Source organism: Pleurodeles waltl, chromosome 6 (genome assembly GCF_031143425.1).
Source record: "Pleurodeles waltl isolate 20211129_DDA chromosome 6, aPleWal1.hap1.20221129, whole genome shotgun sequence".
Lineage (NCBI taxonomy): Eukaryota > Metazoa > Chordata > Amphibia > Caudata > Salamandridae > Pleurodeles > Pleurodeles waltl.
The window spans coordinates 623,893,770-623,916,926 of NC_090445.1; the positions used below are offsets into that span (position 1 = coordinate 623,893,770).

Genomic DNA, 23,157 nt, shown 5'->3' on the forward strand with positions numbered 1-23,157 from the left:
TTGATTTCTATGGGGTGTGGCCACAGTGCTCTGCTGATGCTCAGACTGTTATTAAAGATTTGTAATTCTTTATCGGCACCTATGCAGTTGTGACTTTCCATTCGGAACATGGCCCTGCTTTCACCTCAAGGGCATTCAGGGACACCATGGGTTCGTTAGGGGTCCAACTCGTCTCCATTTTATCCTGAGGGAAATAGTGTCATGAAGCAACGAAACTGTGAGTTTAAAGCAGTCCTTAACAGCCAGAGTCTTAGGTACGGGTCGTAGTTGGCCTAATCACCTGTATGGAGTCCAGAGAACACTTAATAACCTGCCTAGAAGGTTCCTGAGGGGTTTTACTTCATACAAGTGCCTGTTTGGAACTAAAATGTATATTCCAGATCTTGATGGTCCTGGAGTGGAGGTTGCAGAAACACCTTTTGACATAAATGAACGTGTCACTGTCTTGCAGGAATTACAACAGTTCTGTGACGACAACGCTTCTGCCAGTGCTGCCTCCTCAGGAATTAAGGATGTACAAATAACACCTACCGGCTGGATTCCAAAAGTTAGGGATCTAGTATGTGAAAAAAATGCTGTGAAAAAGGAGTTCAGTCCTTTTTATCGTGCACCGGTCCCAGTTTTGGGAATACACGGTACCAGAACTGTCATTCTACCACAGTTGGCTGGTGCTAAAGAAAACCACTTTGTATCTATCGACAATGTGGCCGATCCTGCACAGCAGACCAAGAGGAGCAGCCAGTAGTTCCAGAATCCGTCTCACTACTGGTAAAGATCTCCCTCTACAAGTTTTAAGCAGCAACGCTGACACCTCCCCGATCTTGGGGAGGGTGGAAAATGATCTTGCATTTGTTCCACTAACATCTGTTACAACAAAAAATATAGAAATTACTGAACAATTTGACACAACTTGAACACAGACTGATGGCGTAATTTACTATGAACCACAGCAGGAGACTCCTACCAGTTCTCCTCCTACAAATACGGCTCCAGCTTTTGCAAGAACTGCTTCTGGATACTTTGCCAACATCAACAACACTTTTTCGGACTCATTTGCCTCTTCTACATCTGAACTGCCAAAAACACATAAGCTGATAAACTGGCTTAAAACGAATTACTTTCTTTTCCCATGGATCTATCTGTGGCTTTCTTTGACTGTATTAGCTTTCCTCCTTTGGATTGGCTTTGTCATAACATTCTTTCTATTAATACATGGTCAATTTCTTCATGAAAGATCAACCATTGAACTGGTGGATGAGGTCCTAAAACCCCATTTTTCTTCTCACAAGGGCCGCAGAGACTTGTCTTTCGTGAACACTTCCGCTATAATAATTCCTGATGGGATTGTTTGGGATAAAGTCACATTTGATATATACGGCCCCACGGAGGTCATTCAAATACCATATGTGTTTAAACTTTCAATTAAGGATGTAATAATACCCGGAGTTGTTTCTGATGACTGGGATGCAAAAACAGTTGATTCTATGATGACTGAATTGCACTATTTTACTGTATTTGAAAGTGAAGATGTTTATCAATCAAAAGAGAAGTATGGGGATATGTTTTGCTATAATTATTATGGGCACCATTTCATTCACAAAGCAAGAACCCCAAAGACTATTTTTAATTACACACAATGGGAGAACTGTCTAACTCTGCCACAGGGGAGTTCTAAAACATATTCTGAAAAATTTGCATATTTTTCTGGGAACAGTCATATTATTTCAAATTGCCATTGATGGAAAATGTACTTATATTATTGACAAATACAAAATTCATTTATTCGGATTCCTTTGTTTCCCGGTTGGCTATAGAAGGCTATGAATATTGGCTGAAGTCAAGTGACTTAAAAAGTGTGTGGGGAACACAAAATGGGCAAATAAGGGTGAAGGAAGCTTTGATTAGAGCATGCCTGATACCTGTTCAAATGATATTTTTAAATGAAACTGTACAGCAAGTTGTTTAGGCTTAGCAAAGATTAAGGAATTGAATGCACTCAGTATTCCTAACCCTACAAACTTTTACAAATGGAAAATACATAAATGCAACTGAAGATCAGCTCGATAAATGGGTCCAGAATGGCACGTTTAATGCTACACTGTCACGACCTGGTGGATGGGTATTGTGGCCAATAAATACCAATTGGTGTCATAAACATTTTATAAACTCCACGGGGGTTTTAGAACAAGCAGGCCGGACCCTTACTATGTGTTATCCGAACATGTGGGTGTAGAAACAACATACAGTGTAGGAAAACTATGCCAGCAATAGTTGAAGAGTTTCTCACTAGATGCTGTTAGAGAACACCTCAGTCTCCTGTCTAATAATACTGACTTTCAAGATTTCCTGTTAGGCCCCAGAAAACAATGCAGAAAGTGGTTCTTATACGCAGGCTGTAATGAAATTTGGAAGCTTTCCCAACAAGAGTCTGCTGCCCGGTTAAGGCAAATAGATCAGGAAAACTTACAGAAGGCATTAGCTGTTGTAGATAATGGGATTAATACCCTGTCCGACCGGATATACACCTTAAACAACATTGTTTCTTCTGCAATAGACATAATACAAAGTGATGTGTCTTCTTTACACCATGGACAGAGTCAACTAAGGTCCATTATGCAGTGGGGTTCGACACTTCAAACATTGAAGGCAGGCTGCGGTCCTTGGCAATACGTTAGAGCAAGGGACATATTTTCCACATTTAATTTAACACAACAACAGCAACAACTAATGGCTAAGAAAGAAGCTACTTATGTCATGTTAAATATTGAAAAGTTAGAAAAGTTGCCTTTTACTGTGGCTGAAATAGCATCTGCTGAGTGGTTAATATCTCCCTATTTCAACACTTCAATTCACGTCCTGCTGAAAACACATTCCAGAAGGCAGATATGAAAGGCTAGGAGATAGTAACATCCATAAGGTGTGGGAGCTGCCCTTCTCATACAAATATCTCGGTGGGATGACAGAGGTCTTTCTTAGCGGTAGTGAATGCAAGACTTCTGTCAGCCATTCGATGGCCTGTAAACAGCTATCCTTGCACGGGGCCTGTAACGCTTCGGCTGCGAACTTGGCTTGTTATCTGAAGGGAGTTCCAGTCCCCTTGATTAGACTTGCATCCCAGGTGCTCTCAAATGGCAGCTGTTCTCCTCAATAGTGAAAACTGTTGTGGGATGTGAGCCGGAATGGTTTAAGTCATTTCAGTCTCTACTGTAAGATTGTTACATGCTGCGGGAACTTACTTTTTCCTCCCACAAGACAGAGAGAAGTGACTTCTAATATGAATTTTGACAAGTTGAGCAGACTCAAGGCTTTATTGTTCCAAAAATATGTGGCGCTCACTTCTGCATTCAAGACCTACGCGCTTCAAGTGGCAAGGTCATCAGCAGAGATACAGTCCCTTTTAAGTACCAACTTTCTGAGCTCATGGGATGAATATTTATTGCGTCCCGTACTAGTGGAATCGCAAATTTCTTTAAGGCTGTTGGTTCTGGTTTCTTTCACACCTTCTCCTCTATATTTGGCTTAATACCATCAGCCATCAACTCAATATTCTCCAGTATTTTCTGGGGATTTCTGATAACTTTGGCTATAATAGGTGGCATCTTGAGATTGCTACTTTTTCTGAGCAATGGCTGTCCCTCCGCAACACGGAGGACTGAAAGCGCTCCCAGCAGTGCCGCTGTGTCATGAAGGCATGATGCAGTACTTTGGAGCAACACTTCCGGAGGAATTGGAGTGTGACTTGTCTTTGTTATTCAGACTGGTTTTACATTGTGTGCAGGCTTGTGCTTGTTCGAAAATGCCCTGAAAGTTTGTCTTTCTACGCAGTGCTTGCTTTCATTGGATGTTGATCTGTTGATGTGCTCGCTGAGGGCTCATTACCAGACATGCGCGTTGAGGGTGCGTTTGCCACAGGAAACTGCTTATGAGTTGCCCTTCATGGAGGATGCAGCTCTAAACTCATTGTTGGGCACACCACGGAATATTGCTGCCTTGGTTGGTGCTCAGGCTTTGGAACACGAATGCTCCATGTTTTTCCTTGGCGATGAACTTCCAACTTTACCACCTTCCGAAGTGGAAGATTTCCTGTCTTCAGTTATCCCTGATTGGATTGGCAACTTCCAAAATGACTCTGACTCTTGAAATTCATCTTTTTGCGCCCACAGTTACCATTTAATTACCATTTTAAATTGTCCTTTTTAAACATGCTCAAGTGTCTTTTTAACTTGTCATTATTGACATTCTCACATATATATCTTAGGGTGAGTTTTAGTAGCTTTTATCCATAACTAAGCTTTGAACCACCTTTGAACCAGCAAGGGGAGGGTGTTTGCAAAGGGCCTTCTGTTGTGTAGCCATTTTAGTTATAGCTTCATACATGTTATTTTAGCGAACTAGGCCTGCCGCTGTGCACTTTAACCTAGATATATTTTATTCAGCTTAGTTTATTATTTTAACAATAGCCACATTTGTGGTCTTGTTTTATTTCTCTCTTTCTAGCTGTTCTTTGCCTAGATCAGCACTGTGTTCTTAAACAAGACATTTCTTGTACTCTGTGGTTTTCTCAAGGATACAGAAAGATAGGTTTCAGGTAAACATGGTAATGGTTTGTATCTAGTGTTCATAGAAACATACACATCCTTACATAGGGACATTTTCTCAGAGCATCAGCTGTTTTATTATAAAAACCCTTCTCTTTCCCATACACATTAGAGGGAGATTACAGCCAGATTATCACGACTGTATGCTGGTTGCTGAACGCTTCACTACAGCTATTTATGTAGACTACAGGCCTCTTGCTCAGGTATGAGGAATGATGTTCTCCCAGGGGAACCTGAAGGGCAGAACTAGAGTTTAACATGCTGTGCTCTAACATAGACTAGGTAGGAATTATTTTAACGATTCTAGTGACAATCATCCTGGTTATTGCAGTGCATGCTTTATTATCTAAGATGCAGTTGCTTCTTTAAAACCTTATTGAAGTATATACTGCCTCTGATTGCCCTTGTATATGTGAGACTAAAGTAAATGAGAAAAACGGATGCGATCTGAGTGACCAAGATTTCCCTCAGGAGTCAATTGTGTCATGCAATCATCCCTGCTCTTGGGTAGAGATGAGGCACTGGTAGTTAGCCGGAGGAAAACCCGGATTAGGCCATCAGGTGTCACCTGTAGTGGGTTCAGACTCAGTCCCGCACAGTGCAAGTGATTCTGCCTCCCAAATTCAGTAGTCTCATTAGGATAATAAGAGCCTACGCGACACTTCCATTGCACGGTGACACATGCTGCTGCATTTGTAGTAACTTTTGAAGCATTTGAGCTGGATAAATTTTTTTGTGAAAATCTGAAAATTATGAAGCACGTGATGGATTATGTGACAAATGCTGTAAATCCTTATCTTTGAAAAAAACGCTGCAGCTGCACAATTGCACAATTTCAGTAGCCCTGCAGGTAGAGCACACTCAGTATTTTGATCTATTCTACACATTGCAGGTCTGGTTTGCATATCTCAGAAAATCAGAGCTAAGAGACCCATTATGGCGGAGGAGCACCGCCCCACTGCTGAAAGGCAGCAGAAAAATAAAATGATAAAACAACTATTGTATTATTGTTTTCTTTTTTGCTTCCTCCTCGGCCAGTCTGCTGAGTGTAGAGCAGACGGGGCCATCCTCTTCACCAGGGGGAGGAGGAGTAGTGTGCACTCTAAGTGCTCATAGGGATGGCCGTCCTAGGCCAGCCAAATCAACATGTCGCACAGCCCGGGTGAAGAACCAGTGCAGGCTCCCAGTCCCCAACTGAGCAGCATTTCAACCTGCGCAGACCAATCCAGACACTTCTCTCATGCTGGGTCTGGATTGGGTGGGGAACACCTAGGCAGCATGCAGCAGTTAAGTATTTTTTTATTTATTTTCCCTGTGTGAAACCATCCCACTGATCGTTATTGCCAGCAGCAGCTGCTGAAGAGACCAAAAAATTGCAGATGTGGTCTAAACAAACCCCAACAGAAGTTAGTACGCGATAATCTAAAACAGATTCATGAAAATAGAATAGTATGAAACATATTACGAAATAAAACACAAGGGATTTAGAACTGCCTCCAAATATTCCTGGATTGTAAATTGAAGGAATAAATTACCTACTTCTAAACCTTTGCTTTTCCCAGTGAAAAAGAGCATTGTTAGTGGGGCCAAAAATGTAAGGTGCATGCAAACAAATGAGCAGTTAATTAGTTTTCTCAACTTGACCGTGAAATTACTCTAAAATTATTTGGGGTGACTCGTAAGCAGAAACCTCTGTTTCCTCGAGAAATTGTGTACAAGCATTTGTTTTTTCATAAAATAGCAAATTATCAAACAATTCTGAAAGACTGAATGAATGAGTATCGACAGTGCTTAATTTGTAAATAAAAAGGTGCTGGTGCCCAAAGCCCTCCTCTTAAACACGCAGCTGCCACAATTAAATGTGCCAACACGGAATACTGAGGTAGCATAATCCTAAAGCCATCTCGGGCCTCTTCAATCCATATAAAGCCACTCCCTGTCCCTTCAGCTCACTCTTGCAGCTTTCTACTTTCTCCCTTTGTAACGCGTTTTTGTTTTTCTCTTCCTCAGTCTTTCTCATGTGTGTCTTTTGGTTGCAGCAAATGCTTGAGGCAGAAGAATAAGCCCTGGCCCTGAAAAATAAGTGCTAGTGCTCAGCACCGGAAACAACAAGCACAAATTAAGCACTGAGTATGGAAGACTGAAAGAATGAATGTGCATCGGAGTTATGCCACTACAAAAAAATCGGGGAGGATGTTAGTGAAAACTGAGCTAAGACTTCATACATAATACAGTTAACTGCCATTGTGCATGCCCACTGAGAGCCTTCTAAGCCAAACTGCAACATCTACTACCACTACAGAGAGGTACACTACAAGGCTTCTATTGATTACAAACTGGTCTTTTGAGTAATACAACCCATATGACCACGAAGCTGCAAACATCTATCTGCAGCAGAAACAATACCCACTGCGGTACTTTACCCACTTGTAAGCAATGGAGCCGCCCTTTTGATGTCTTGGAATGCTTCAAAAATAGCAAAACATATTTCTGCCCCTCGCTATTGTGGAGACGGTTTTGCATTGGCGCTAACCAACTAAACAAAATCAGTATAACGTCCCTAGTGTAAGTTTCAAATATTCATAGGTGTCCTTGCAGCTAGACAAGTAGGTAGACCCCTTGACAGCTCCCTGATTCGAGTGTCATGAGTCAATTTACCACAAGAATTCAACCTACCTGGTTCCCTAGATGTTGGTCTCCAGATTGAGAGGTCTCCACCAGCGTCGCTTCCCTTGTCATCCCAAATGTGCTCAAATTGAGTTGTGAACTTTATCAGTAATGATTGGCTGATACATTCTTCTAGAAGAAAGCACAAGAAAAAAGGTAAATAAATGCTGGGTGGCTAGTTAAGATGCATTGTTTGCAGTAAAAGGATATACAGCAGAGGTATGTAGCCGGCCAGTCACAGTGCCCCTTTAAGGTGCGAAATAAACCCAGTGCAATTCAATTTCACCATAGGAATTGAAATATTTCCCAAATCTGACCATTGAATTCCCATTTTGTAAAAACAACAGAAGCTGCAAAATGTGCAATTTCCAAAATCCTACAAGAATTCCAAAACTACACTGCAAGGATCCTTAATTAAGCCCCCAAAGGGTGCTTAATTATGCCCTTTCCCCCTTCTGCTCTCATTTGACATTTTCTGGAGGAAAGCCCATGACACCATAAGAGCACAAAGTGCGCTCATTGTTTAGTGAATTGAGAACCTGTAAGATTGTGCAGAAAAATATTCATCAAGATGGTATAATATGAACACTAGAACTGCCAATACATTTTTGATGTTTTTTAAACTATTGGATTCCTGTTGAACTACGAACCTGAGGCCCATGTGAAATGGAAGACCACTTTCCCCGTAACTGCCATTCCCCCATCCCCGTGTTACAGTGTAAGACTATCCTTAAGGTGATCCTGACTCCAGTGGGTGAAGTAATCTACTTCATACTTTATAAAGGCGGTCATTTCCAAGGTGAGTTGTTGTAGTCCCTGTTGTTCAATGTGTCAGTAGGTGGAGGTTGTGCAAGGTAGGCCAGATGCAACTGACCTCTTTCAGCATCTGACTGGGTGTAATAAAACAATCTCATCGTGTCTAGCAAAGGTCATGTCCAGTCTAGGGACCTTTTGGCTAGGATACTGTTTGTAAGCATTGATGATGTAATTTGAACACCCTGAGAAGCCAAAGGAAAGGCATCAATTTTAGCTTCTCCACAGAAGGGAAATCTATTGATTTTTGTTAGACTTCACAGGCTCCGGGTGGTCTTCCCCCAACTTGTTTTGCTTGGTTTTAGGATTCGGTTGACTTTACCGATGCTGACCAGTGCTAAAGTGCTTGTGTTCTCCCCTTTAAACATAGTAATATTGGCTATTACCCAGTTGAATAGGTAATGTACTTAAAGTGCAGTACATGTGCCCAGGGCCGGTAAATTAAATGCAGCTTGTTACTCTGCAGACCTGATTGTGTCACCCACATAAGCAGCCACTTAACCATGTCTCAGGCCTGCCATTGAAAGGCATATGTGTGCAGTTTACTGCCACCTAGCTTGCATTAAAACCCTATGACAAGCCTTAAACTCCCCTTGTTTTACAAACAAGACACTCCTAAGGTAGCTCCTGTGTGATCTACAGGGCCAGTGCAATGTATTTAAAAAGCAGGACATGGCCTTTTAAGTTTTACTTGCCCTGGTAGTGACACAATCCCAGAGTCATTTTTCATCACTGTGAGGCCTACTCCTCTCATAGGCCAGCCTTGGAAATTCCTTAATACACTTTTAAGCTGGAATTCCTGATCAGAAAGATGAAGATGATACATTATGTTTCATATCTTTGGAATGGTAATGATAATTATTTTTATGGGTAAAGCTGGATTTAACATTACTCTTTTAGAAATGCCACTTATAGACAGTAGAAATGTCTCAGCTCTTACTGCTCTGTGTGCCTTACAGCCTGTCTCCAATACACATCTGGGTGGGGTGGCAGCTACACTTTGTACCTTCCCTCCAGACAGCCACAAACACAGGAAGGCTAGGTGTGGCTGAGTACCCGTCTACCTACATCTGAATTCTGATGGCCTTTCCCGGGCAGGAAGGGACGAAGGGGCTAACACTTACACCTCAATAGGTAGTGGCCTCACCCCACACAAAGTACTGATTACCCCCCACAGATTGTACGGCATACAGGACTGGGTTGAAAGGGATACTTGCACACTTCAAAGCCACCCTTGGAAGTCTCCCCCACTTCAAAGGCACATTTGGGTATAAGTACTGGATATCTGACTCCCCCAAATCAGACACTTTGGACTCTGTCAGAAGAACTGCTGTTCTGAAACACAGACTGTTACTCTGCTGGAATGTTGACCTGGAAGAACTGCTTTTCTGCTGTACCGCCCTAATGCCTGCTGCTCTCTGACACACTGAAGGAGAATTGAACTCTGCCTTGCACCACAAGTGATCTCCATGGCTTGTTGGCTTGCCTCCTGTTGCTTGAGCATCAGGGACATCAAAGTCTCTATCCCTGCTCCTGTGCCTGGTTCTTTGGAAGTTGACTCAGACACTTGCAACACAGAATTCAACACATCTCCTGTCTGCATGTAGCAGAACCAACATTGGGGTAGTACAATCAACACATCACTCTCTGAACCACCACACTGCCTTGAGAGCCCAGTGAATCAGAACTGCACTTTGTTCCTGCAGCAGTCTACGGAGATCAGCACATCTCTCGACTGCATGGGAAATCACTGTACATCACACTTCAGAACCAATGCATCCTGGCTCCAGCAATTGTTTTCAGAACAACCCTTCACCATAACCTGGTGTGGAGTCTTTTTATGGTGTTTTCACCATGTTGTTGTATGAGTTATTGTACAAATACTTTACACATTGCCTTCTAAGTTAAACCTGTCTGCTTTGTGCCAAGCTACCAGAGGGCGAGCACTGTGTAACTGAGGTACCCTGACTAGAATTGCGGCCCCTGCTAGGACAGGGTGTATACCTCTGCCAACTAGAGACACAATTTCTAACATTGGTGATCAGTGATAAGGATAGGAGGTGTGTTTGCGCAGTGCAATACAATGGCTTGGTGTACACTACCCATCTACATCTAAGACCATTTCAAATCTGTCTTCTACAATTTTCCCTGCTTTGCAATTTTGATATATCCTATACATCATGTCTCTGGCTGGTTCTGCAAGTGGGGCCATGGAGTTTGAGCTGGACAAGCAGGAGGTTTATACACTTAACCAGCTGAAAAGCTTTTTCAAGTATATGGGGTACCAGCCCATGAAGCGATCAAGATGGTGGAGTTTGAAATGGCGCTGCGGGCCTGGCAGAAGCCTACTCCCAAGAGAATGATGAGTTGGCAGAGCCTGTCAATAGCTCTTCCGAGGAGCTACCTGCAGCAGTTGAGGGGGACAAACCTGATTTGTGCTCCCTGTGAGAGCAGGAAGCAGTGTCTCAATTCACGGCCTGAGCCTAGAGGTGAGGAGAGAGGAGAGAAAATGGAAGGTGAGGAGAAAAAGGCTGAGAGGGAGGCTGAAAGAGCCTTAGCAGAGAAGAAGCTAATTCTGGCTCATGAACTGATTCTAAAAGAGCTGGACACCAAGGCCAGACAGTATGACTCCCGCAGTGATGGCAGAATCATACATACAGTACCTGATGGAGATAAGAAGGTTGTATACCCAAGGAACAGGTGCACAGTTTTGTGGTGGGAGGTGACATTGATAAGTGGTTTTCGCCTTATGAGGTTGCACTGAAGGCACACAGGTTCCCTAAGGAGCACTGGCGGGTGGGTATGTGAAAACATGCCAACACTTGGGACAGATACACTTCTAACATTAGAGGTTGGGGACCAAACCAAGTATACGCCCATGAAAACTATCTACTTGCCAAATATGGACTAACTCCTGAGAGGTATCGCCATAGATTCAGGGACAGTCAGAAGCTCCCCAATCAATTCCGGGAAGATCTTATTGATTACTCCAGTAAGGTACTGAATGGCTGGGTGTTGGGCAGAAAAGTTAATGATTATGTTGGGTTGTCCAATTTTGGAGAGCACATGCTCTTGAGCCAATCTTGAGAGAGCACATGCTCACTATCTCATGTGCACCAGAATAGTCCATAAATGTATCTGGGGGGGGGGGGGGACACCCACAAAGGTGGTCAGTGTCCCAACAGAAGAACGAGTAGGGGGAAAAACTTAAAAACAAGGAGTTCTCAAAAGGCCCCCAAAATAATTCCGATGGAGTAGTGGTAACCAGTCTCAGTCTGATCCTAAAAAGAAAGGGTTCTTTGACCATAAGGCTCGGAGGTTTGTACTCCAATGTACAGAGTGCTCTAAGTATAGTCATTGTAAGAGACATGGTAATATTGGCTCCTACTCATTTGGCATACTTAATTTACTTATATGTTCCTGGTAAAGTGAACTACATGTGTCCAGGGCCTGTAAATTAAATTATACTAGTAGGCCTGCAGCACTGAATGTGTCCCCCAAACAAGTAGCCCCTTAACCATGTCTCAGGACTGCCATTGCAGAGTCTGTGTGTGCAGTTTATTGCCACCTCGGCTTGGCATTTACAACCCTTTGCCAAACCTTAAACTCCCCTTTTGCTACATATGTCACCCCTAAGCTAGGGCCTACATGACCCACAGGGCGGGGTGCAATGTATTTAAAAGAGAGGACATGTACTTTTAACTTTTACATGCTCTGGTAGTGAAAAAATCCCAAAGTTATTTTCACTACTGCAAAGCCTCCTCCTCTCATAGGCCAGCATTAGGAATGCCTTCATATAATTTTAAGCTGCAATCCCTTAGGAGAAGACAGCAGCTACAATATATTTGATATCTTTGGAATGGTAATGATAATTCCTCGCTACTGGAAAAGTTGGCTTTTGACTTTACAATTTTAGAAATGCCACCTTTAGAAAGTGGATATTTCTATGCTCTTACTGCTCTATGTGCCTCACAGCCTGTCTCCAATTCACGTCTAGGTGGGGGGACATCTACAATTTGTGCATGCCCTCCAGCGAGCCACAAACAAAGGAAGAATAGGTGTGGACATCTACATACATCTGCATTCCGATTGCCCTTCCTAGTGGCCTGACACCACACAAAGGACTGATTACCCCCCACAGATAGCCTGGCAAACTGGACTGGAAGAAAGTGCACTTTGCACACTCCAAAGTCACTCTTGGAAGTCTCCCCACTTCAAAGACACATAAAAGTACTGGGTCTCTCACCCCTCTAAATCAGACACTTTGGACCTACAACTGAACCCTGTCAGACTGGCAACTTCTGTGCTGTAACAAGGGATTTTACTCTGCTGGAATGCTGACCTGAAAGGACTGCTTTTTTTTTCTTTTGCACTGTCCTGCTGCCTGCTACTCTCTGACCCTGCTGAGGGAGACTTGGATTCTACTTTGCACCACAAATGATGAGGTTGCTGGCTTGCCTCCTGTTGCTTGAGACTTAGGGACATCAAAGTCATTATCTTTGCTACTGAGTTTGGTTTGCTGGAACTTGACCCAGAGACTTGCAACACAGAATTCGACACATCTCCTGCCTACATGTAGCAGAACCGGTGCATCAACCTGGATGCTGGAGTAAAACCGGCACATCACTCTCGGAACCGCCGCATTGCCTTGAGAGCCCTAAGCATCGGAACCGCGCATCGCCACCGAAGCAGTCTACCGAGATCAATGCATGCCTCGACTGTGTGGGTAATCCCAGTGCATTGAACTTCAGAACTACTACATACCGGCTCCAGCGCTTGTCTTTAGAACTAACACATTGCCTTCACTGCTTGGGACAGATCGATGCATCACCATCCCTGCGAGTACCTGATCTACATACCTAGCCACGCATCTCGCTGCAGCGACTAGGAAAAGGCACTCCGTTACCCAGGGCCTCTGTGGGTCCTGTAGCCAGCCTGCACTCAATTGCAGAAAGTCAGAACTTTGACTTTGTCCCGATCCAGCGTGACCTAAAGTAACCTTTTAAGAGCGCTATTGGATTCTAAGCATTATTTTACATTTACTCTTTGAAAATCAATATCTCAACTTCTACTTATTGGATTTCCATCATTCTGATCTTAATTTATTGATAAAATCATAATCTATTTTCCTACGCCTTCCTGCTCTGTGCCAAGCTACACGAGGACAGAATAATTTAGGTTCTGTTGTTACTTACCCTGACTAGGATTGTGGTCCCTACTTGTATAGGGTGCATACCTCTGCCAACTAAAAAAAACCACTTTCTAACAATCATTATTCAGAGGGGACTGCTACATTCCCTAGGATGAGGAGCAAATAAAACGATGCAAAAAGACTGTTTACCCTCTACTGTTGCTCTCTCTTCCTCTGGTAGAGCTCACCAAGACTGAGAAATATTGCACTGTCTCCAATTGTACCACTGTCCTCTCTAAAGAGGAGAAAAATGTTATTGTCTACCTAAATATTACTGAACGAGAAAAGCCTAAAAGAGCAATTAGTGACCTCACTTTTGGAATTGACAGTCGAAAGGCACCTTCCAGCACCTGGAACGTTTTCATGTTCTTTATTGTGACAGCCTGGCCAAAGAATGCAACGTCATTGAGCCGTTTTTGTTTAAACCTTGGTTCCTTTTTACTGGACGAGCTTGAGCGCTATAAAAGAAAATAAGTCCAAATATAATTTTCTTCAATAAACTGACCCTTCCAGTCTTATCCAACAGCAACCATTCGTGAACTGGATCTCTTTGGGCCATGACCCTGCTGCAAATTCCTATGTTAACAGCAACTTTTTCTGACTGTTTAACTTTTCTCTAAAGGATAACCTTGGCTTCCACATAGTTCCATGCCAGTGGTCACTCCAGTTGACTTTACATTGAAATGGTTAAAGATGTGGATGCATTATCGATCTGATTTCCTGTTTATGTACTTGGTTTGGACTTTGATGTGCTGATCCTCTAATCTCCTCCGGCCACACTATCTCCATAAAACCAAAGGCCCTGAATAAGATTTTACACAGCACTTTGGAATACCACTGTAGATACTGTATGCCCAAAACACATCGAGATTTTCAGCAGAATCAAACTCCTTTCACTTTCACACTAACCAACTAGACGTAATAGCAAACTCGACTTTTAGCAATTCTTCCATACACATATATAGTCAAATACTATGAAACAACAATGTTCAGTCGGGGGAAACGCAACACTGTACAAAAAGGATGCCCACACTAAGAAAGCACTACAGTGCAATACTAATGGGAAGGGGCAGGTACATAACATTAAAAGAAAGAACGAAATGAAGAAAACCCTGATCAAAGAAACCTGATCCAATTGGAACTACTGATTTGGTGTCCACATTAGGGTGATGTGATGACACAGAGGAGAGAGTAATATCTCTGAATCTTGCAGCAGTTGACACTGTTATAGATATATATTGTGGATTAGCACAGTATTGAAGGATGTATGCTGTTAAAACTCAAGCTGTCTTCTTTTAGGAGATAATTGTTTGTTACGTATATGTTTTGGCACTCTGATTGCCAAGTTATTTTTTAATGTCCATATTATAAATGAAAGAACACGCATCCCAAAATGCACGAGCATAAATTAGGGTAGGACGAGTTACTCAAACAGGTCTTGAGACCTCTTAATAATTGTGCATATTCACATGCATGTGTGATGTGCCTGGATGATGGGTGGACCTTGTTTATTGTTACTGCACTGATGTTCTATGTGTCCAAGGGCCCAAGTCACATTGTGCTGCCCTTTGAACAGGATGGCATAACAACCAGGTGAGCCAGCAGCACTAATGTGTGCTGACAATTATTGCTAGAGAAACGTGTCCTTCCCGCGTGTTTGTAATGCGTGAAACCTTGCAGTGCGTGGGATTCTGAGCTTCTCCAACTCCTCAGAGACCTTGAAGATCTGCGTGGATACCAGAAACTCTGCAAAACTAGCTCAGGAGATATCATGGTGCCTGTGCTCAACGATAATTCAGCGCAGGAAGAGCTAAGCCTACACGGGTCCATTCACAGCGCACAGAATGAGCATGAATATTGTAGCTATATTGTGCCGTATGGTGCACACGCACAAGTTTAGTATATGTCGTGCTACTCTGCCCAGTCTTTCTTTCTGTCACAGACATTTCAATTGTAACACGCTGAAATCTTACTGTTTTGCGCATTTCATGATTTATCCTTATATACTAAGATGTATTCTGAAGCCTCTTAAAAGATGTGTGGATCATTGCTATTGATCATGTAATGACCTACCGTCCTTAGCTTTTTCATTCTTCCTGTGAGATGAGTGTGCATTCACACAGCAGAGAATCAACACGAATATTGTAGAACGGCAGCCCATTCCGCCAAGAGAAAATACTGATTTCCTAAGAGAAAAAAGGTACAATGATTTAATCTATTTGTTCCAAAAGACATTGGAAAATGTTTTTTTTCTCCAAAATCCTTAAATTTGATTGACTACAATAATTTGTGGCTTTTTAGCCGACTCTTAATGCATAGCCCTAAATTTAGGTCTTTCACAATTAAAGACTTGGGGCCTGATTTAGAAGTTGACGGATGAGTTACTCCATCACAACAGTGACAGATGTTGCGTCCGCCACAATCAAAATCCCATTATTTCCAATGGCATTTAGATTTCGGCAGGTGTGACATCCGTAACCATTGTGAGGGACTAACCCATCTGCCAAGTTATAAATCATGCCCTTGAGGCCTGATTTAAATCTTGGTGAAGGGGAATACTCATCTCAAATGTGACGGATATCCCGTCTGCCGTATTATGATCCCTCTGCCGTATTATGATCCCATTATATCCTACGGTGATCGTAATACGGCAAATGGGATATCTGTCAAGTTGGTGATGTGACGGAGTATTTCCTCCGCCAAGATCTAAATCAGGTCCTTGGTTGGTAATTCGTAGTGAAAATACCATATGCTGAAAGACCTTTGAATATACAGTTTTCGGATGAAAGAAATATGTATAAATGTAATTATTACAAAATGGGAAATATGCAGGAAACTTGACTGCTTTCTAGCTGTTTCTACAATCGTCTTTGTGCCATGGTTTGCTTCAGTGTCCCATTACAACATCAAGAGGGTCAGTCATCTCATTTGTGAGACAACTCATGCTTGCCAGCCCTGCTTCCGACCATCATCTCACCATTTATTCATTCCACTCGCCGACATAAACTCAGGTTTTTGCACTGTGGTGAGTTGTACAAGTCACCAGCAGAAATGTTGATTAGCTTAAAATAACATGCACTGTCACTAACAAGCATAAAGAGTCGATAGGGCTATAACTTGGGATCAAGACAGGCTAAGCCTTCATTAATCTGACTAAGCAAATGTGAATAAAACACAAAACAGATTGACAATGATTATAAACAGCTTTATACTTTGATTATAACCCCTATTATTACCCGAAATAAATACCATTTACAGTGCTGAAATGTAATGCTTCATGTGTCATTGTGATAGAGCTTACAGAACTGCGAACAATGTAGGCCTTTGCAGCTCAGGACCTTCAGACCCATTTGGCATCTTCATGTCCAAGTCTGCTCTGACATCACAAACTCTACCCACTTTCCCGCTTTTAATGTACAATTTCCAAATCCCCATGTCTCAAAACACGTGTACCTCTAACTTTGCTGCAAGGTTTATCTGCAACACCATCACCTATAGCACTCAAACTCTAAACCCCAAATACTTGGAGTTATTACTCTGAGAGAAACCTGAATCCAGTCACAACTCTCTGCCTGTTGACAGCGCAAGTTTGCCTCTTCTCAATGCTGACAGTCAGACCTATGTCGAGCATGTCAGAGTCATGTGTTAATTCTTCAAAGGTAAATATAATGATTACAGTGTCTAAACAAACTAGCTTGCTCAAAAGCAGTTGTACTACTGAATATCGACTGCCAAATAATCGGGGTTCAAGGATATGGAGGACAGAATACCGCAGCACACAATATCTAAAGGCAAGTGCATCTAGGAAAATAAAGATTTATTATTCCTAATTCCACCTCTTTGTAGCTTCAAGATATATATATACATACATATCACCATATGTTGAGTTAGGTGTAGCAAATCTAGACTTATCGGTTGATATCTATTTTTGATATATTGTGAGTTATTGATATTGCGGGGTTGATATTCAGGGTGCACACTCACAAAAGCCAATATGGTTGTGGGAATGGAGGGCACATGTAAGGTAAACCTCACTTGTCATTTGACCTTCTGAAGTCAATGCAATAGAACCACTGAGTTGAGTAGTAATGCAAAGGGAGACTGACTGCCAGGCCAGTGCCTTTCATTAGCCCCGACGTCTGGATCACAATTATGACCTTTCAGATGTGCTTCATACATGACTTGCTCTTCCCTCACATCTGATCACCTTTTAAAGACAACAGATTGTCAGAAAATCTATCCGTGTGAACATACATATTTCTGCCCTGGTAATATTGATAAAATATTCATAGATTAGACCTTTTTAACACCTGTTCAGTGATTGGAAACAGTAAGTAAAAGCGAATGCAATTACTTTGAAACCCCTTTCAAGATTTTGGTCTAAACATTCTTGCTTCTTTCTCTTTCTAAAGTATGCATAAGTTGATCTTTACTAAGATGATTTGATGGTTCCTCAATTATTCCACTGGTCAGCAACACATAACAATACTGGACTTTTCTCCAGCCTATAACTAGGGTTAACTGTGTTTTGCCGGAGTGGAAAAGCAACTTGTAAAAGTATAAGCGAATAACACTTGGAGGATCACCACTGTATTGCTATCAACCGGGCGGGTGAAAATGGGTTAAGTTAGACTTTAATACGTGATCAATGGAATAGGAACACCTGAAACAATGCACACAGTTAAGACTGTGCCACAGGTCTTTCTTCAGAAGTGTAGACATCCCTGAATCCTCATTTATCGAGGATGACCATAGGACATTTCTTCTCTCACATCAGTTCAGCAAGCTGTGTCTTGCCTCATTTGCTTACCTGCCTGCTCTCTAAGGAAGGTAAGAGAACCCCTAGGCATAGTTGGCAGAGCAGTAGTGGCCAAATACCAACCATTTTTCAATTGATAAATCAATCAGGATTTGTAGAGCCCACTTATGACCAGTGAGAGTATCAAGGCACTGGGATCTGCGGTTTCTTAACTCTTCCTTTACTTTCACGTGGAAAACAAATTTACATTCACTATGATATCGCTCATGAAAATGTAGAGAAATGAGGGTCCCTCATTGTCAGCAGTCTTGGATAGAGCTGGACAGAGACATCATATGGAGTATCTACATCTGGAGCTCTGGTCTTGAAAATTGCAAGATCTCAGAATGTCAGGCAGTCTGTACTTTTCTCTTTCCAATCACAGCAAAAGCGGGTCTACTTCTTATTTTATTCATTTATGTGTGACAGCTGAATGTCCAGTCTTTCGTCCAGACCCTTCTATCGCCTCATGTGCAGACCGTATTCACTTAAAAAGTGAACTTTTCAAACATTAGGAGATAATCAATCACTTTCAAATTCATCTTCCCTGGAATTGATGTTCTGCTTTATCGTGATGGCATGCATTACATAATATCCTCTTCTACATGTTCCAGGTCCAGAATGCCAATGAAAATCTAGGGATTTTGCTAAGCTACTGGTTCCTTGGTACTTATGGGCACATGTTGTGAGGATGGCAGGCAACCTTTCAGTTGTGTGCTGGTAATCAGACCAGGAAGACACTCCTGTGTTAAGGCGTCTCATCTCAGTGGCTACAGGTGTATCTTCTTCAACTGGCTTGATCCAGGGTAGGTGGAAGCAACATTCATTTCCATTGAAGAGAATATGAATAAAAATACTGATACATGCACGTAGATTACAATGACTCCTATGAGGGGAGGTAGGACAGGAGACAGCATCATTGTGAGGCATATGCATAATGTTGGACAGCATGCATCTTACTACTACTGACATATGAAGCACCCAATAGCCTTGGGCCTACATATGTAGGGGGGACCAAACTGCAGGAGCCCATTCTTCAGGTGTCCTTTCACTACCTTGCACAAACATCTCAAACTTTAAAAAGGAAAGCCAGAAGTGTGTCACCCACTTTGTGATACAAGTAAAAAGGTCAGTAGCCATGTGTAAGGTTTGGCTGCAATCATCTGTTAGTTACGTCATAAACTGGTCTTGTAGTCACCCATGATAAATTGGGTACCCCTTTGAATAGATCTCTATTGCTCAACACAGTCAATAATCTTGTAGAGGCCTTACAGACACCACACAGAGTGGGTGCAGAGTAGCAGGAATAATTCAATAACATACATCCATTATTGTTTAAAAGGTATTCATTTTTCAGCCCTTTGTATTTTGTGGTAAACAAATTCAATGTTTTTCATAGGTTGCTCTGCAGCAGAGTACTCATCGCTGCAGGACATGACATTCACCCCAAATTGGAATCCCTTAAAAAATGGATGACTACAGTCTCAATGTCCAGGCTATGACAGGGTTAATTGTTTGTGGTATTCAATTAAGAGTGAGGTGCTTGTCTTTAAGTTGTCCGCACTGACCAGCCTGATCCTTTAGGCTTCATAATCAACATTGGAATACTCTTCTTATTCTTCTAATGGAGTGGTGTTTGACGATCTCTTGTACTCCTTGCCAGCAGTGAGAGGTAAGAGCTCTAGTTCCTCATGGTTGAACTGCTGTTCTGTACGCCTGCTCAAAGTACTTTTCTTCCCCTGACTTCTGTATGTTTATTTGTGTGCTCACTGCAACTTTGTTGTGTCCACCACATGACTTTTCGAGGTCAGCCATTGTACAAAAGAGCGTGAGCAATGCCTGTTTGCCGAAACACGTTGCAGAGCTGATTCGTTTGAAATAAAATCTATGTTGGTGGTGCTTCTTGCAGTCTTGAGTACATATTTGGTATACTTTTCATACTGAAGTGCTGAGTGATGTAATATGTGGGGTAATTAGCAGTGCATGATGAGGGTGTGAGTTATAGTTACATTAGGGCACAAGTTATAGCTACTGAGTAGCAATAACCATAACTACCATATGGTTTTCTGCGAGTAAATTCAGATCCTAACTATAACCTCCCTGCAACCTTTACTTTTTAAAGTGAATTTCTATGTTTTTTAAATTCTATTTACTAACTATAATGTAACTGTAACTTTTAGTTTTTCTGAGAATTTCTATTTTTTTTATCATAAACTAATTTACATTTTTTTAATTACTATACATTAATTCAACTACCACCATGCATGGCCTTCGGCTGTGCAGTGTGGCGATTGGCCGCATGGCCTGGCTGGGGCCAGGCCTCAAGGCCAACCTCTTTGGCCTTACACAGCAGGGGTTGACCACAGAGCCTGGGTGCATGAGTCTGAGTGCATCTGTTAGTGAATGTATTAGTATCTGAATGTGTCTGTACATTTTTTTGTGTGAATTCATCGCAACATCACACGGGGGCTACGCTGACAGTCATGAAGAATTTGTCAATATTGAACACAAGAAAACAAAATACCTGTTTCTTGACATATTATACAACTCAGGGGTCCATCAAAAACCCCTAAATGGCAAACATAAGGCCATGGTACCTCTACCCTGACCCCTTGTACAACTATTGATTTTAAATATCAGCCCTGGAGACAGTGTCCCATTACCTAAAATGACGGCCACAACTTTCTGCTTAAGTTGTGGCCAACCAATCAGAGCATTGCTGTTGGCACGTGTATTCGCAAATTCCCCACAATAATCTCGAATTCGACAAAATAGATCTGTGGCCCTGGATATACAAATTTGGATTTTCTTTAAGTTCTCAACAATTACTGAACAAATTTACACCAAATTAAAAAAAGTGTAATCTGCGGAACAAATCTAGCTTTCTGCCTAATTTGGTGTAATTCCATCCAGCGGTTCGGGCTATTGTCATGTTAAAAACTCCTATGGGAATTAATATGAAAAAAACAATTTTTTAAACTCTCCCTTTTTCTCGGTCCTTGTTTGACAGATCACCTCAAAACTTTCCATGTGCAACAAGAATCACCGGCAAACTTTTTTGGGAAAATGTTTTGAAGATTTGTCAAACGACACCAAAGATATTGGCAAGTCAAAAAGTGCTTTTCTTATGGAAATATGATCCTAACTATAACTAACTACTGGTGACCAACTATCACATTCATTAACATGGCTAGACTTTTGGTATGTACCCATAACAAAACAACACTGCACACAGTTATCAAGTAACACTTGATCAAAAAGTGAATTCTGGTAGTTTCTGGAAAGTGCTTAGGACTTACCTGTTGTGTTAGTTGCTCTGCTAGGGTTCATCGGTCTTGTCAGTGAGCCCTCTTGCCATGTTGCAGCTGGACTACAGCACTAGCTTAACTAGAACCTTACTTGGACACTCATCCCTCACAGGACGTTTCACACCCCCAATTCACATTACATGGCGTGGCTGCCAAACTAAAGCTATCAGGGTGGTAGGCCATCAAGAGATACCAAATCTCTGATACTGGATACCACAACATTTAAAAAGGAACAATTTAAGGCTCAATCCTTCTCAGGGAGTGCTGCCAGGTTCTGGAACCTCTTACCTCCAGGCTTATGCACCATTATCTCACTGGCAAGCTTTAAATGTGATCTAGGAGCCTGTCTATTCAAAATATATTTTAGCTAATTTTGCTTTCAGGTACAAACACTGGTGTTCTTAGATTTTGCACTGTCTCTTTCCCTTACCTCTATACTGTAGTATTTTATATTACCTTAAAGGGGCTGTTTACATGTTGTTACTTTATGTTTTTGACTCTTGATATTTATATTTTTTTATGAAATGTTATTTTTCTTTCCTAAACCTAACAATTTGGGGTATAGTCCATGCTACATAAAACCGCATAAATAAATAAATTAATACATAAATCAAGGCACAGGGTGGATGGAAAAACCGGGGTACAAGTAAATGAGGGACTGAAACACACAATGAATTGGGGCCAGAGGCACAAGAGGAATGGCAGGGAAACAAGGCTCAAAAGGACAGTAAAAGAAGACACCAATCCAAACAAGCATTTGCAATGCAACGGGTCTCGCATTTGCTCGAGTTAGAGCTATTAGCATTGTAAACTCCTAACCGGACTTTTCTTGCCACATTAAGTAAAAGAAAAAAAACGAGAACTAACGCGCTTTGTAAAACTAAGCACGATCATGCTGCGTGGGAAATAAAAAGATAAAGTAGTGCAGAAACCAGGCTGAAAACATGGAGCCTCGTAGGTTTTCAGTAGTTGGCCGGTGCACTCGAGGAGGGCTAAACACGGGAAAAGGCATGGCATATGCATGCCTTTCACTAATGAAATCAAGCAGATTTTAAAAGGCAAGCCCACAAACCAATGAAAGTGACAGGCGTGACATGGGCGTGGTTAAAAGCCCAAGGTGAGATTACAACAGGGACAGAGACCTTGTGTGCTCGACCCTAAAAAAGAGTCTATTAAAACAAAGGAAAAGAGGCCGGCCAAATCAGAAAGGTTTCACAGAGAAGGCTGGGGCATAAAGTGAGCTGGTGAGGTGGCCAATGCAGAAGACATGGGAAAGGAAAACAAGGTACAGAATGGGTGAGTAATGGCATCAACACAGATAGTTTTGGTGAGACATAACACAGAAGTTGCAACATAAAGAAACTGCAACAAGACACGCAAAAGATGAGAGAGGGGAGTAAGTTATAATCTAGAAGATAAAGGAGAGTGAGAGGCCTGTTGACTGAGAGAAGGGAGCAATGTACAACATAGATGGCAGAGAGATACGAATCATGCAACATTCAAGAATGGCAAGCAAAGAACAACACAGGCAGGAAAGCTGAAAGGCACAAGAAAGATTCAAAAGAGAATCAACACTCTTGACCGGTGAGTGAGGGGACCAATGATGGATGAGAGAATGTGTCATCTGTGGGTTGAGAGGACGGAGCCAGGTGCAAGACAGATGACAGAGGGGAGTGAGGCACTCGACTTATGGTGACTCATGGTGAGGGGAGTGAGGTACAAGGTAGGTGAGTGAGGGGACCAAAGCACAGGATGGATGAGAGAGAAGGCAGCACACGTTAG

General features: G+C 42.1%; 1 protein-coding gene across 2 annotated transcripts in view; it reads right to left on the reverse strand.

Annotated features, from left to right (window-relative positions):
- Nucleotides 1-23,157, reverse strand: part of LOC138302007 (uncharacterized) — a 187,355-nt gene that overhangs the window by 158,024 nt on the left and 6,174 nt on the right. Inside the window, exons 2-3 of one of the 2 annotated variants that reach the window (XM_069242430.1) lie at nt 15,343-15,455; nt 7,275-7,394 (exon numbers count right to left, since the gene is read on the reverse strand). In XM_069242430.1, the coding sequence (XP_069098531.1) occupies nt 7,275-7,394; nt 15,343-15,455 (233 nt within the window). Of the gene's footprint in view, nt 1-7,274; nt 7,398-15,342; nt 15,456-23,157 lie in introns of both variants that reach the window. The other variant, XM_069242429.1, reaches the window with a different exon arrangement.